General features: G+C 41.0%; 1 protein-coding gene across 4 annotated transcripts in view; it reads right to left on the bottom strand.

Annotated features, from left to right (window-relative positions):
* The window catches only part of HIPK2 (homeodomain interacting protein kinase 2), a 183,442-nt gene that overhangs the window by 28,994 nt on the left and 137,177 nt on the right, over positions 1–17,271 (bottom strand). For 2 of the 4 annotated variants that reach the window (XM_072999990.2, XM_072999991.2), the window contains exons 3-9: positions 15,300–15,423; positions 12,787–12,906; positions 11,580–11,666; positions 9,931–10,115; positions 6,960–7,122; positions 5,719–5,941; positions 1,184–1,305 (exon numbers count right to left, since the gene is read on the bottom strand). In XM_072999990.2, coding sequence (XP_072856091.1) covers positions 1,184–1,305; positions 5,719–5,941; positions 6,960–7,122; positions 9,931–10,115; positions 11,580–11,666; positions 12,787–12,906; positions 15,300–15,423 — 1,024 coding nt within the window. The remainder of the gene's footprint in view (positions 1–1,183; positions 1,306–5,718; positions 5,942–6,959; positions 7,123–9,930; positions 10,116–11,579; positions 11,667–12,786; positions 12,907–15,299; positions 15,424–17,271) is intronic. The other 2 variants (XM_072999992.2, XM_072999993.2) reach the window with 1 other exon arrangement.

The following is a 17,271-nucleotide window of genomic DNA, read 5'->3' as shown; positions in this document are numbered from 1 at the left end:
CACTTCAACTCATTTCACACGGTACTTTTAGGCAAATATTTTACATATTTATGTTTGCAAATTTTCCTTTCTTTCTCTTGACTGAAATGCTTACACTTTCTTGTCCTGCTTTCAAATGCTTCACCTTTTATTTTTAAATGAGAAAGATAGTTTTTCTCTCAACTGCAATGCTTGGAAAAAGATGGCAGGCTTTCACAGAAGTGGACTTCATTCACGTCAGAGACAGCTCTTTCACAAAGACTGTCTGTGGGAATGGGAGGCGGCACCTAGCTAATGAGAATAAATCATGCAAGCTTCAACTTTTGTTCCATACTGTCTTTCCAAGATAAGCTGGGCTGGCAGCTGGCAAAAGGAAAGCTGAACGAACACATGCTGGAATGCTATCCAAGCAAGTCAATGCTTTGGCAGGACCTGGGAAGCTATTGATGCCTTAGAATACGAGAATGTTCTTCCAGGCATATACATTCTGGTGCCCAGTGTGGTATAGTGGATAGAGTGACAGACTACTAAAAGTCAAGAGACCTGGGATTGAATCCCCATGGAAATTCATTAGGAGTGGCAGAACTGGTACAACTATTCCTCAAATATCTCGCTTACCTCAAAAGCTCTGTTAGGGTTGCTGTAAGTTAGACAGATATGAACCGCAGTTTGGCAGTTCGGCCTGGTGCCCGCACAGGTGTTCCATCATGCTGGGCACTTCCTTCCCCTCCGTCATTCCCTCCCGTATTGCCCACTCACTGGCAGCAGCATGTTTGCTTCCTCTGCCTCCTCCAGGTGACTGCCCACTCACTGGCAATGCCATAGGCTTCCCTGCCCTGCCTCAGCATTTGAGTGGTCAGGCCTTTCTTAATATAGTGAAGAAAGGACACAGAGTAGCTGGTTTATCTGCAGTACCTACTGTTGACCTTGGGGCAGGCAGATTAAAGAAAAAAGGTAGGTAGTAAGATTTCATGAACACACATTCTCCTCTCAAGGTTCTGTGAGAGAAATCCAAAGGAAAGAAAAGCTGGAGAAAGAAAAGCAATGATATTGCAGACATGCTAATGTTCCAAATCCATATTAATATCCACACACATGGACTATTCTTCTGTTGATTACACAGAGAAGGTTTAGCTTTGCATCCAGTTTTTCCCATTACAGTTGAAAGGTGGAGGAAAATCAATCCATGAGAATGAAAATGTACCTGTGCTAAAAGTCCTGGCTGGATCTGAAGGGGCTGAGCCCCTGGAGCCTGAGTAACTATTGGCACAGCATTCTCCATCCGAACAGAATACCCAGCATGCTTTGAAGGGGAAGTCTGCAATCCTGGACAAGGAAAAGAAGAAAAAAAATAAAAGACTTAGACATCAATTCCTTTCCTAGGAATAGGTACCTTAAATGCTATGCACACCATTCATGTTTGAACACCATAACTAAAAGCAGGAATTCAAGAGCTGCCTCTGGACTGGGGTGTGTGTGTTGTAATTCAGCACATGTTGAGGGCAACAAGCTGGGGAACACATCCCATACATGCCCACATTCAAAAACCAAGGACATGTGCAGAAATATTCTGAATAGGGTCTACTTCTCTCAGGGGATTTCTAAGGCCAGAACCTGGGCATTTTCCAGCTGGTTGACATTCAACGACTTGGAAAGAAACGAGTGGTGCAGGTTCACTGTAATTTCACTCGATGCTTTATTTTATTTGTATGTTTCTTTACTATATTTCCAGACTGGCTTTCAGACACAATGGCTCTCCAGGTGGTGGTGGTGGTGGTGATGTGTTGTCAAGCTGCTTCTGATTTATACCGGCCCTATGAACTCCAAAAGGTCCCATTCTTTGTCAGCCTGGTTTATATCATAGGGTCTTTTTCACTACATAGCAGGGATTGGGAGGACCACCTCTTGACAAGATAACCTTAAGGTAATAGCTTTCAGTAAAAACTAAGGTTCAGCTGAAAGTTCTCAAGGAAGAATTTTTGCCTGACATCGGAAGAAGTGGGTTGCAGTCCACAAAAGGTTATGCAAAAAACCCAAAAAAGCCCTGATTAGTCTTCAAGTTTTTTTCTTCTTCAGCGGACTAACATGGCTACCTCCTGGACATTTTTGTCTTGACATTTTAGAGGTTCTAGGGATACAAAACAAAGGCAGATCTGAGCTTATGGTTTTTTTCTCTGCTAGCCATAGTTTGACAGTTACACTCTTACTGACAGCTGCTTTTCCTCCTCACCTGTATCCTGAAAACCCATCCATGGAATGATTAATTTTATTATTCTGTTGGTTTTATTTCTATCCCACATTTGCTCTACAAGCTCAAAACAGTATACCTCTAACCTTCTTTATAGTTGAAAAAAACAGTCAGTTAGGTAAGGCTGACAAAAAGTGACGGGGCCAAGGCTACCCAAGGAGTTTCATAATTTAGCATGGGTATATATTAAGATCTGCCAGTCCAACGTTTTTACTGCTGCACCACACTGACAGAGGGGATTTCAGGAGGAAAGATGTACGGCTCTAGATGTTAGCAGCAGCAAAGAATAATTCTGTGCCCTTCTACTTTTAAGGTGCTAGTCATAACCTATAAAGCTCATCATGGTTTAGGACCTCAATATTTGGCAGAATATCTTTCCCACAAAATAGCCACCCATTCCACATGCTCCTCGCAGTCCTTGATCTTAAGAACTGCAACACCTAAGGAGGCCAAAAAAGTGAACACGAGGAACTGAGCTTCCTTAGTCATGGCCCCTTCTCTCTGGGACAAGCCTCCTACAGAGGTTTGCCAGGCACCAGCCTTCTCTGTTTTTAGAAAGCTAATTAGGACTGAATTATATAAAGCTGCCTTCTACTAGTGTGAATTTTGTCGTGAGATGTTCAAATGGGTTTTAATTTATGTATATTTATTTAAAGGCGGTTTTAACTGGGGACAGTGTTTATTGTATTTTTTGTATTTATTAGAGAGTGTTTTAATGTATGATTTCATTGCATATTTTGGACTGCCTCTCAGAGAGTGACAGATGGAAGAGGCCTCAAAAGTAATCTAGTGTAGACCAAACCCATGCCAATGTAGTTTTGTTTTTGAACAGTTTTCATATTCAGGACCTTTTCCCCCAAGTTTAGTTGAAATTCCTTTTCTTATAATTTGGACCTGTTGCTTCAGGAGAACACAGATTTGTGACAACCCCCCCCCCCAAATATTTGAAGACAGTTGTTATATCTCTTGTTAATAATCTTTTTCCTAATTAAATAGTTCCATCACTAGAATAAGTTTTTTTATTTTTAAGCTTAATGGTAATCGCAGGGTGTCAGTTTTCTTTGCAATAAAGGGAGTGGGTGGAATGGAATTTATCACTTTTTTTCCATGATCCCCCCAAAATCCTTTGATACTCTACGCAGATATCAGAATTAGGAATAATTTCTCCATCTTGTTGAGATTATGACTGGGGAAATCTTGCCACCTTGTATGTTATGGTCAGAATGAAAATTACCCCTATATGCATGTCCTTCCTTCCTTCTTTCGAAATAATGTTTTAACAATGAATGTAAAAACATACATGTTTTGGCCACAAAAAGGGTGGAAAATATGTGTTTATTTTGTTTTGTTCTCTTCTATTTTGCTTTGTGTTTCTTCCATTCTATTCTGTTCTGTTTTGCAAAGTTGCTTCCCCACCCCAGCCACTGAGAAGGAGCGGGACATAAATAAAACAAAGCCAATGAATTCATTGACACCACCTCCCAACAATTCCCCAGTACAAGCTAGTTTGAGACAGCAGCTGAAAAAGAGACACTGAAGTTCCAAAGGAAGCAGTGCCTGTTGCTAAAAGCCAGGGTAGAAATTAAGACTCCAACAGTCTATCATCCTTTCCGCTGGCCTGGTCGCTTTGTGCCTTTTGAGCTGACAAAATCATTGAGGATAAAAATTTGCCCAGAATAGGCAAATGCCTTTTGTAGCTTTTGTAAATAAGACTCAGGGGACTTTTCAAGATTTCACCCTGGAGCTCTTTTATGTTATTTTAACCCCACATAAAAAGGATAAAACGTCTGCTGCGCAGCAGTGTGCCGAGACATCAATATCTGCAAAGAACTTTAATATCTTTGAGTAAAAATGAAAAAGAGAGAGACTGGGAGTGGGGTGGGGAATGGAGTCAGGTGGCAGTGATTCGCGCTTCTAGACAACAGATGAGCCCAGATGTTAAAAGACAAGTACAGTTCTTGAAAAAGAGGCCGAAGCAGAAATGCACCAACTCCTAAAAGAACAATGAAGCAAACTCCCACTTAAAATTGCAATGACCGCATGATATTGTCACCCAACTGGTATGACAGTTAATCGGACATACGGGTTAAAATGCTGGACTGGGACCTGGAATATCCAGGTATACATTCCTGATGAGCCATGATATGCACTGCCTGATCCTTGGCCAGTTGTGCTACTTCAGCCTGACCTACATCTCAGGGCTGGTCCTATGACAACTCCTATGACAGTCAAGCAGAGTTAGGGCATGGTAGGAACATAGCAAACAGATTAAAATCTTCAGCAAACCCTCACAACCAAATGAACTACAGAAAGGAAATCTGAAATAGAATAAATTGTTACCAAGCAAAATAGATATTTTATTTTAGGGTCCCCTGTGGGGAGAAAGGTGGCATACAAATAATTTAAACAAATGTTAAGATACCTAGTGTGGTATGGTAGATAGAGTGATGGACTAGGACTCAGGCGTAAATGGATCTGAATCGTTGCTTGGCCACAGACACACACTGGGATGGGGGTGCAGATGGAACTGGTAACCAATATCTCATTTATCCTGAAAGCCCTATTAGAGTCATTGTAATTTTGTTCTAATTTGACAGCACATAACACACACACAAAATACTAGGGATATTGGTAATTATTCCCACAGATATGTGTTCTGGATGCCACACTTCTGAGAACACTGAATGGAGCCAGACTAGTGATCCGCATAAAACTATGCTACACTCACAACTGCATGATAAATGTTGCTACACTATATTGTTTTAACTACTCCACCATTTTAAATGTGAGTCTGTGGGCGTTGGATGGAAGACATATGACCTGTGGAATGCATGTGGTCTCATTGCCAGTTGTTCTTTGAAGAACCCACCGTCTGTTCTGCCTTTGCATCAATAACAGTGGTGCTGCTATCACTGAAAGAACAACGCTGCCAGAATTTGATGTCAGCACAAAAACTTTCTTTTGCTCTTCCTCCCTTCCAGAACGAAAGGAGACAGTGGGGAAAAGGAGATCCTCTATGATGCTGGAGGGCTCTCTGGTCACTCTGCACCACAAAGGACCACAATAGATGCTGCCAAATTGCAGAAGCTTGAGAACCCTCAGCAGCAAATATCAAATATTGTTAGTCACCATGGAATAGCATTAGTGAGCCCATTCCTCAATGTGTATGCAAGTGAGAATTCAATTAGACCTTCATCCCAGGGAGCTGTCTCCTGCTCCACAGACTGAATCTGGGGTCTTCTACAAATAAAGCAGGTGCTGTCCCTCCAAACTGTGACCTCTTCTGCCTGCTTGATGCAATGACATGCCATTTGTAGGTTTGCTGTTTATTTATTTACTTATGTTAAAATGTATACCCTGCCACATCTCATTCTATGGAAGTTGTCTTCATGCTAGGGACCTGACAGAGAGATGTTGTAGGAGCCCTTCAGATGAGACAAGATCAAAACAAAGGAGCAACCGGCTGCAGCGAAGAGGTCTATGTCTCTTACCTTGAAAGCCTGGAGGACATACAATGAGGGCTTGCTGGAAAGGGTCAGGGCGAGCACATATCTGCGCCGTTCCTGTTTGCAGGGGGACACTCCTCTGGGCCACCGCGGCCATGGATGCTGCCGAGGGCTGGTAGAGTGCAGATTGGTAGTTTAGTATGGAGACCTCAGGGTTGGTTAAGGAAATAGTGGCACTGGTGGTAGAGGTGGGAGCCAGGGTGGTGGCCTAAAGGAACGGTGGGATTTAAAATAAAATAAAAACAAAATATGAAGGAGATGGTAATGTTGGAAAAGGCAAGGCTTTCTTTAAAGAAAAAAATATGAAATAAAACCCTACTAAACTAACTTTAAAAAGGAAAAGAAAAAAAAAACTGAAAGAGGGAAAGAAAAGAATGAGTAAAAAGGAAGAAGCTAGGGATAAGTTAGGATGAGGAATTTTTTGTTAATAGCCTGTTCCACTTTTTGTACACAAGTGACCACATACGCATGCACACACACTGAAGTATTCACCTGCCACTCCAAAAGACAGAAAATAGAGTCTAGGTCAGGATTATGTTAGACCCAGCATCCCATGCAATGTATGTGCACAAACCACACATAAGTATGTGTGAGCCAGACACAGAAGAAAAAGAAAATAATCTATATTTCTTGTCTGTCCATAAGTGAAAAAGAGTATGAAAAGAGATGAAGTGACATAACTGTTTCTATCTAAAAAATTAAAGAAGTAAATTTTATTAAATTAAATAAAAACACAGTTTTGGGACAACTATCAGAGTCACACAAGTGAGGAATATACAAATCCCCTCCAATGAGAAAAAAGACAGCCACCTTAAGCCTGTTACGACCATAGAAACAGGTGGTAAAGTAGCGGAAATAAATACATTCTGCTACCAAAGTGTACAAGACAGCTAACTAAACATGTGTCCACTCCTGTCCAACACATATACCCTGTTTCCCTGAAAATAAGACAAGGTCTTATATTAAATTTTGCTCCAAAAATGCATCATGGCTTATTTTCAAGAGATGTTTTATTTTTTTCATGCACAACAATCTACATATATTCAAATACAGTTATGTCATCTTCTTCTGGTTGCTGCACAATGGTGGAAGACGGGCTTTCACTTAACTGGGGCTCATTTTTGGGGTAAGGCTTAGATTACAAGCATCCTGAAAAATCATAATAGGGCTTATTTTCAGGTTAGGTCTTATTTTAGGGGGAAAGGGGTACTAGTGAATCCACTTACCTGGTTATGGACTGTATTCAGCTGGTTGTTGAAGGTCATGGTTAGGTTGGTTGATGTACTTGGGGCCACATGAGTGATAAATGGTGTTTTGCTCTGATTCACTGTGTCATACATGTTCACTCGACGCTTGCAAATCTCCATATTTTGGAAACAGGACTTGACACTGTTTGCAGAGGGAAAGTGTGTAAGAAGCAAAAAATGCTCGTTTGTCTGATAGGCAAGTTCAGGAATTGACTGTAAAGAGCTATAAGCCATGTCACCACTGCCATTGCTATGTTACAAATTTAAAACTATTTGATAGACATTATTTTTTTCCTAGAGAACATTTGAAACTGTAATTTAGATTGCAAGGTGAGAGGCAACACACTAGGCTTCTTAACACAATCATACTCTCCAAACTACACTTCCCAGGAGTATTTTGACAGTAGCTGTGTCAGTTAAGCTGATACGAAACAGACACATGTATGTAGTGTTGATACATCTTAACACTTAAAGGTGTAAATTCATCAAATATCTGAACATCAGTTATGTAAACACCACGATTAACAGACCCCCTGCTTGTTCGCCATGCAGATTGTTGCTTCTTGTCTTGAGTTGTATTAAAATCTTAAAACTATACCTTAGCAATTTTAAACATTCTAGGAATGCTAGATGCCTCCCCATCTCCTGAAACTTTACTTTGGATCAGTCCCAAAGCAGCATCTCCAGTACATTTACCACTCTTTAATAGTTAGGTAAAGGTTCCCCTTGACATTTAGTCCAGTCATGTCCGACTCTAGGGGGCGGTGCTCATCCCCGTCTCCAAGCCGTAGAGCCAGCGTTTGTCCGTAGACAGTTTCCGTGGTCACGTGGCCAGCACGACTAGACACGGAATGCCGTTACCTTTCAATCATGGCAGTACCTACTTGCATTTAAATGCTTTCGAATGGCTCAGTTGGCAGGAGCTGGGACAAGCAACGGGAGCTCACTCCGTCGTGTGGATCTGATGTTACGACTGCTGGTCTTTAACAGTTACCCAGCAGTAACTCCTTACAATTTTTTTCTTTTTAAACATAGTCCTAAGACCATGTATGAACTTCCCTTAATTGTGCATGTAGTTTTATGTTCAACAGAATTAAAAAGAAAACTAAAAGGAGACCTTAAATGGAATCAACAATAGAAGGCGGGGGACTATTACCGTAGATCATGCTTCCAGGATCAAGACATCCAACCTCACATTTCTTAACAGGATTCTAAAAAGCTCAGTATTTTATCACAGGTGATTATATATTAACTTCTTAAGATTAGAAATGCATGTTATCTGAAAGCATACAGCTGATGGCAGCCAGATGTTCTATCACCTTCCTCTTTTGGTTGTGATATTCAGTGGCATGGGCTTCCCCATACTGTTATGGCAGCCAACAATCTTGAGCAAAGGCAGGGAAATGCACCATGTCATGACATCACAGCACAAAATAGGGTGTGGCCAATATTACAGAGGCAGACTAACAAAATTCGTGACCATTCTTTTTTAAATAATAGGGTCACTACCTTTGGGTAGTGTGGGCGGCATATAAATTAAATAAATAAATAAAAAACTAGAGATCCCATAAATGAATAAAAGCTAACTGCCCCTGTGTTAAAGCAGGCTGGGCACAGTACAGTGGTGCCTCGCAAGACGAGCGCCCCGTTTAACGATGAAATCCCATTACGACGAAGTTTTTGCGATCGCAAAAGCGATCGCAAAACAATGTTTCCTATGGGGGAATTTTGCTTTACAATGATCGATTTCCTGCTTCGGGAACCCATTCTCGCAAAACGACGATTTTCGGCCAGCTGATCAGCGGTTTCAAAATGGCCGCCGGGTAAAAAAAAAGACTCCCCGCTCTTTTCTGGGATGGATTCCTCGCTGCACGGGCAGCGAAAATGGCCGCGCTATGGAGGATCTTCACTGGACGGTGAGTTTCAAGCCCATAGGAACGCATTAATCAGGTTTTAATGCATTTCTATGGGCTTTTTTATTTCGCATTACGACGTTTTCATTCTTCAGCGATTTTGCTGGAACGAATTAATGTCGTAATGCGAGGCACCACTGTAAGATTCTCCAGATGCTATTGGAAAGCAATTCCAAGTATTCCTCACTATTAGTTGTACTGGCTAAGGCTGCAAGATATATTACTGTTAAGGATGCTACTTTTCTATGTTATTATTTTTTTAATATAAGAAAATCTTTTTCTGTAAAAGGAATTAAAGTCTCTCCTATTTTTTTATTGCTGCATGTGGAATCTGCCTCCTACTGGCCTATGTTAATTTTCTACCCACATGTTCTACCTTACAAAACCTCATCTTTTTCAGTAACTAAAACAAGTACAGTAAAGCTACCCTGGAGTAACTCTACCAAGGAGCTTACTATTTGCATCTGTTTCAGAAAAAAATAACTGTTTTTAAGAAACTTGTAATTCTATAAAAGACTGAAAGGTTTTTTCTAGATATTGTAATTCAGCTTCCCAGAAAGTCCACCTGATGACTATGGATTACCATGGTCACTGTCTCCATCTGAATTAAAAATGGAAAACACTATTTTAAACAGAACTACTGCAACACACAGTTCCGACAAGTATGAGGAGTAAGGCCATTCCAAATACCCTCCAAAGTCAAAGGTAAGTGCATCAAGCAAGAAAGTCTGTGGACCTTTTTCATCCAACCTGAGTTAGAAATTCGAGCTATTATATCCAACAAAATCTGGACGGTTGCAGTTTGTTAAAGTAACTCAGATCAGATCTTCCCTAGGACAGGAGCCACCAAATATAAGAAACTATTCCTCCAGTAGCACAAGGGCTATTTTGTATGCAAGCCTTTGATGGTGTCCATTCTGTTTGCTCAAATTTAGAAAAAATCCAGATACTACATCTAGCAGGTTGCCCTTCTAACCATTGATTACTCCCTTCCAAAATTTCCAAACCAAAATAGAGAAGAAGAAAAAAATGCATACTGGGTGCTATGGGGGAAATCAAGCAAGTGCGTCATGGTGACAAATGGGTGGTTGAGTGTTTCAATCGGCGTTATCCTTTTATCAGCATCTATCGTCAACATCTTCTTTAACAAATCTATGAACTCCCGCCGGTCTGCCTTTTCCACCAACATATCGCTTCCTTCCAAGTCTGTTGTCATATTCACCTGGAAAGCAAACTGAATCAGAAATATATCCATATTTCTGGAAGCCCTGGATCCTCCAAAATGATATTGTTTTATACCCTCTGGTCATTCTGCCTCTTCATATATTTTTGGCATAGTATCTTGAATAGGCAGTGTACTCAAGTGCCTGTTTGTACAATCTGTACATGGTTAAGCTCTCCCACAGGTTATGCCAAATGGTTATGGGGAAGCTAGTGGGTGTGATACTACTCCCCTCCATTTGTTTCTGATGTTACATGTGATCAGACAAGGAGACCAGTTTCAGACATTCAGTGGGTTTTTTGGGGGGAGGGGGAATACTTTCCCACATGATCCACTCTTGAGCAATTCGCACTACATACTCTAATGTAGCATGTTCTAAGGCAGTGGTCCCCAACCTTGGGCCTCCAGATGTTCTTGGACTTCTCCCAGAAATCCTGGCCAGCAGAGGTGGTGGTGAAGGCTTCTGGGAGTTGTAGTCCAAGAACATCTGGAGGCCCAAGGTTGGGGACCACTGTTCTAAGGCATGAAAAGGAAACCTCCAGTCTATGAGCCTACTCTAGCCCAAGCAGGTTCCCCTTCTTGCCCACAGAAGCCCCTAAAAAGCCCCTCCGCTCTCCTCTCCAAGCCCATTTTTGCCCAGCTACCTAACAGAGAAGTATCTTCCATCTCTTTCTAGCAGAGGTTTTTGCATGAATGAACCTTGAGGCTGGGATTCAGCGCATTTCTGCAAGACAAATGTTCCTCCTCCACAGTCCTGGCAAAGCTGGACACCTCACCAAAGTACTGGGAGGGAAACATAATGGCATCTTACCTACTGTTTACATACCAGTCACACATTCAACAGCTGTATGAAGGAACCCTATATGTGCACTAACATACATGTAGAGCTTCTTCACACAAATAATAGCAGTGAACCAAGCAGCACTGCATCAGCTTGCAACTCTTACGCACATGTAGATGTATAAGGTTCCTTCATACAGCACTGAACAGAGATATTGTGTAATACAAGGCCAGTGAGTGCAGTGGTAGCAGGGAGGTTACTAGCTGCAATCACTTTACATGAGGGCGAAAACCCAAGGGATAAAAAGAACAAAAGTTCTTATGGCACTTTAAGTAGGTTTTATTTGGCATGAGCTTTTGAAAATTGCAGCCCATTTCACAAGGTGCAGGAAGGGTTTCCTGATAGGCAGATACTTATACACATGCTCAGATGGGGCAAGAATAGAGGAATAGAAAGGAAAGAGGTGTAAATGTTGATGACTGTTAACAGTAGTTGTTCAACAGTTGTTGGGAAGTGAAAGGAACTGCATAAACAGTATGTGTCACGCCTGCCCCATTATTACCTGAGCTTCTAAAATCAAAATATCAAACACTGTGCATGAGAGTAGAGTTTATAGTCCTGTTATATGATGGGTTCTATGCCTGGTAATTTTTAGTGAACATGATTCTTCAGCCGTTTCTTACCTGTGCCATATCATCCAAACAGTTGAAAATATACTTTCTAGCTTCTTTTGACTTGATCCCCGTCTCTGCCTCATGATCATCTGGTGTCTGTTCAGAATCAAGAAAGAGCCAATTACCTGCAACCATCTTGATCTTTACATACTATTCATTGCTACTTTAGATGGACACTTCAAAACCTACTCTCATTGTAGGCCCAACTCCAAAGTAATCACGTCCTTCTCATGTGAAACTGGAAAGGAATGACAAGAGATCTATGCATCCTTTGACTCCTAAATTTTCATCTGACGTGACCAGCAGGTCCAGCAACACAGGATTTAGAGGTGGGGTGGTAGCCATGTGATACACATGCTGGATGTTTCAGCTAGCTATATGCCAGACAGACCAGGAAGCCACTGGATTGAATCTCATGGCCTTTTTCCTCTCTCTGAACCTCACTGGCAATTTGCTGTTGAAAAATGATTTGGCCAACTCTGTTTTTGGCTTTAACCATGCTCTCCTCTGGCATAATCCTGGGTAAATGAAAGAGACTTTTAGGGTGAAAAATATCCCTCACTCCTGTTTATGCGGAAGGAGAGATATCTATTATTTCTTCAATGTTTGTGTCAAAGCTTAATTGACTTTATCCTAGGAAACATGGCTGCAGGATCAATACAAGGAATGGAGAGATGGATCAACTTAATTACTAGACTTGGACCATTGCATGGCCTTACTCATGCTGAGTTATGATGTCACAGCTATCACAGTAAAAAAATGCAATTAGAGTCTTTCCTCTCGTTTTTCATACAAGCAACATGGTGGTTAAGGGAATCAGCTTTGACTCAGACAATGTGTCAAAACCCATCTTCAGTACAATTTCCCTTTCTATGAAACCATTTCCCAAATGGCATGGGGATTCCTGGAATAATGGGCCAAATATGTAACTTTTCTAGGGTCTGAGAAGTCTTTGCAAAGAAGGCCAAGATCAATCTGTATCTGATTTATTTTATGAAGCTCTTTTTATGAATTTGCTTCAGATCCCTGGATGACCTTCTTCGATACAAAGCTCTAAGTTCCTATACCCATTCGTAGTCAAAAATTACTCTCCCCTCCTACCCAGCATCACCCATATGTCAGCCCATTCTTATGCTTCCAATATGAATACTGGTACGTTCAAGCTTAGAAGATACAAATGATAGGAATGAGATAAGAATGTGAAACACTTCCTTACCTTTAGCCTCCACAGTGGATACGGTGAATCTGTATCCCTGTTGAAAAACCTTGTTGTTTTTGTCCCAGCACTTAACAAATACTCAGCTGGCAAGCCCTGTGTCTGTGAAATATACCGGATCTGTCAAAGAAGGAAGAGAAATACACATCTATGTTGGTATAATCCAAGCTAGGGTTGTGGATGGGTGGTGGAAGCAAAAAAAATGAGAAAACGAAGTAAATGCACAGAAAATTCTGCTTAAATCAAACCAAGCACCAAAAAGGAAGGGGAAAGCCCACAGAATTTAACCATTAATCATACTTTTTATATATTAAGAATAACCAGGTACCACACAATTATCTTTCCTTCTCCAGTTAAGCTTAATTACACTACTTCTTCAGCCTTTGAAGCCTGTGGACATGTAGAGATAAGGGATGAGTAGCAAAGGTAAAGAAGAATGCAATATATGCCTTGAGGGAAGGCTTTTATTACCAAATGTGCTTTTCATATATTTGGCTTTGATGCCCCCCCCCTCAACGTCAAGAAGATTTTTTGAACAATCTAGTTTGAGAGTCCAGGTACATCTCCCTTGAATGTGGTCTTGGCAAGCACTGCAATGTGCCCAGGAGTGTGTGTGCACCCCCATGAAAGAATTTCCATGCATAGATGTGGGAGTGGAGGAAAATCATGCTGGCAGGAGGTTCTAAATTTAACCTTTGGTATCTCCAGTGTAAAAAGAATCAGATAGACAATGATAAATATCTATCTCTGTCAGGCATAAACAATACTGTACTCGACAAGCCACCCAATCTGGTACAAGGCATTTTCCAGTGGTTCAGCTAGCTACGGCCCAACTATTGTTTTCATGCAAGGGTCTCTCTTTGACAAATGTGGGCTATCTTTTTGTTTAATATATAAAATGCTCTTCCATGGCCCTAGCAGAGTCATCTTGGTTTGATGGGAGGCACATCCCTTCTTAAAATTCTTAGAACTCCCTAGAAAGGAAAGGATTCTAAAATAGAGGTGGCAATCCTTAATTCGCCCCCCCCCCATGGAATTATGGGAATTTTAGTCTGAGACATCTGGAGGTCCAAGGTTTCTGTGCATCAGCTCTAAAACTATGGTTTATTGTTTAACCACTGCAACACCAATTTGGGATGTATCAGGAAACTGGGACAGATTGCCTGCAAATGCCTCTGTGCCACTATTTGCATAATCCTCTTCAGTTTGAATTGTGCTCATGATCTGACCTGGAGAAACACTAGAATCAGTAGCAATTAAAAAATAACCAGACAGTACTACCAGACGAAGGCACACTTTTGATGTGCAAAGTTCTAAAACAGTAGACAACCGGCCCAAGGACATGGTGAGGCAAGACAGACTTAGCACTGTGGATGTCTCTACTACACAACATCTTAAAAGCCTGTCTGTCCACACAGATTTACCCATACCGTTATAAATTCACATGCCTAATAATGAACCGTAAGCTTCGTCTCTCCCCTCCTGCTCACACTGCATTTTAAAAGGTGTTTACTGACCATCCACGTTTGGCACCACCATCCTGATCCTCTTCTACTGATTGCCTTCATTTTAATCTGAGGTTGAGGCTGAAAATCTATCCATAGTAACCTGTGTCCTAGTTACATCATGTCTAGACTACTATAATTAGACCACTCATTAAAATAATCAATGGAAGATCTCATGTGTCCCACTAGTGTCTGATGCATGTCTGGTTGAGACCAGGGAGAAGGCTTTTCAGTATATTTTGGGTTTCTTGAAAGAACTAGAAATAGTTATTTAGGCCATAATCCCTTTAAGAAAACGGTGTGTCCAAGAGCAACTGCAAAAGTAGTTTGTTTCTTGTTTGCATGCTGGTTGCATTCCCAATTTCATAATAAGGTCACACAAAAAATAGCTCATCAGAGAGAAGAATCACAGGTAAACAAAAGCTCACTCGTGTGATTGCCATTACAACTGCATTTTTCCCAGATTTTCTCAGCAGGATTTTGTCCTTAATCAGATATCATGATAGGGGTTTTTTTATTTTTTATTTTTTATTTTTTGCTGTGCCAGAATTACCTGATTAGTATGGGGCATGATGGTGAATGATGGGACCATTTGTTATCTAGCTTTAGGTAGCAAAATGTCTAGGACCATTTCATGGTCACAAGAAAAACAGAAAGATTAATAAAAGGAAATAGAGGAAAATGGAGAAAAAGACTAGAGTCACATACTAAGTCCATTTAGACATTCCTGGTATAAAACTGAGCTGATTTTCCAATCTATCAGTGGAGATGATACTAAACTCTTACTATAGAAATGTTAAGGGAATAGAATAGCACTGTTTGTTGAATTGTATTGATATAATTGCTAAACTGGTGTTCCAGCATGAGATCTGAGAGAAAATAATACTGAAATTCAACATCATATGCATAGATAACTATGGCCAAAGGCATTTTATTGCAAATGTAGTGGTTGTCACTCCCCCCCCCCCTTCTTTAAATCTAGAAGGGGGCAGTGGCAGTAATACTAACCTGATCATACTCTGAAGCTCCTGGATATAAAGGCCAGCCCAAGAAAAGTTCTGCAATGACACACCCTAGGGACCACATGTCAATTGCTTCACAGAAGGGTAAACCAAGAATGATTTCAGGGGCTCTGCAAGACAACAAGAGAGAAGGAATTAGCCACTGAAAAATATAGCAGTCCTATGCATGTCGACTCTAAAATAAACCCCACTGAATTCAGTGGGGCTTACTCAAAAGAAAATGCTGATATGTTTTTACTATAAAACAGATTACTATGGGTACAACACCCAAAATTTAAAAGGAAGAGGTGTGCATGATAGGCAGAATTCAACAAGTACAGTTTTCCTTGTCACTGTATCTCCAAGCTAGGAAAAACATCACTTGTGGTTTCTAATTTTGTAGCAGATGAAGAGCCTTAGTCTATAAAAAGACATTGATTTTAGCAGCCTATCTATCCATGTAGATGGATAGATAGTCTGTCATTACACATGGGGCCTTTGCCACCCCTGTCCAAAAGCTTGGTACAGTCTGCATTAGCTCTTTCCAGTTTTCACTGTATCACTCTTAGATTTTGAGGAATAATAAATACAGATGGATCTGGATAGCAAACCATGGTATACAAGCTGATTTCGTAGTGGTAGTAACAGTGAACAAATACAGGGGCAGATACAGGAAGAGCCACTCTCAATCAGACCAAAGGTATATCTATTCCAACAATATATTCACACAGTGGCCAACCAGGTGGCTATGAGGAGTCTTCTAACAGAAAGTGCAATTGGCACCATCTGCATCACATTTTCCAGCTTCTGTTATTGGAGATGATTACATAACCACCCTTATGAGTACCATGTTTCTCCGAAAATAAGACAGGGTCTTATATATCAATTTTTGCTCCAAAAATGCATTATGGCTTATTTTCAATGAGATGTTGTATTTTTTTCATGTACAAAAATCTACATATATTCAAATACAGTCATGTCACCTTCTTCAGGTTGCTACACATTGGTGGAGGGCGGAGTTTCACTTAACTGGGGCCTATTTTGGGGGTAGCGCTTATATTATGAGCATCTTGAAAAATCATACTAGGGCTTATTTTCAGGTTAGGTCTTATTTTCAGAGAAACAGGGTAGTCGCTGATAAAGCTTTTCTGAATTTATCCAATCTTCTTCCAAAGTCATTCAAGCTGGCATTCAGCTGCAGTGGATCACTAAATCTTAGCCAACCTTCCTTCTAAGCTGTGTGTGCACATGTGCAGAACTCCATCGGAGCTGTGCACTGGCAGCTGGAGTTGGCACCTCTTTAGCTCCATTTTCAGCTGGAACCCTGGCCCCACATACGCGCACGGGTTGAGGCTTCCACCCAATGGAGCTGAAAATCAGAGCAAATGTTGATCTTAGCTCTTTCCATATGCCTGAAAGCATAGAGTGATAAAATCGTGGTGTTGGATATGGCCTTACATGTATGCCCTTCCCTTGTGCTTCTGTTCCCACCTTCCAAACCAGCCCAGAACAATGAGGGACCTCCAGTGCCATATCCTACAAAGATGCTTGTAAGTGCTGGATGGGGAGGTAAGTTAATGAATCTCAAATAAGAATCACACACTGGCAAAAGAATCAGACGGTTCTACTGTCTTGTTCCTCCCTGAAATCTTAAAGACTGTGGAAGGTGCTACTGTATTGCTAAGATTTCTGGGTTCTCACATGATACTGTTTGCAGGTGTAGACTGCATTTCTAATGGAGAGATGTAGCTTAAAAATAACTTCTGTGTCAGCCCATATTCATTCACTAATTCATTCTTAAAATGTATGTCTTCCAAAATGTGTTCAAAGCACTTTACAATTGCCGCCCTGAATGCTGTCAATATAGTAGAGACCTAGAAGATAAAGGCTTGTACCTAATTGGGAGGGAAAGGGCAATTGTGTCAGTGGAAGACCAGGCACACAACGTAGAGATGGCCAGAGAGGGAGGAATGCTCACC

The sequence above is a fragment of the Pogona vitticeps genome, chromosome 5, assembly GCF_051106095.1.
Source record: "Pogona vitticeps strain Pit_001003342236 chromosome 5, PviZW2.1, whole genome shotgun sequence".
Lineage (NCBI taxonomy): Eukaryota > Metazoa > Chordata > Lepidosauria > Squamata > Agamidae > Pogona > Pogona vitticeps.
Note: the sequence above shows the minus strand (reverse complement) of the source record. Positions and strands in the feature narration are given on the sequence as shown.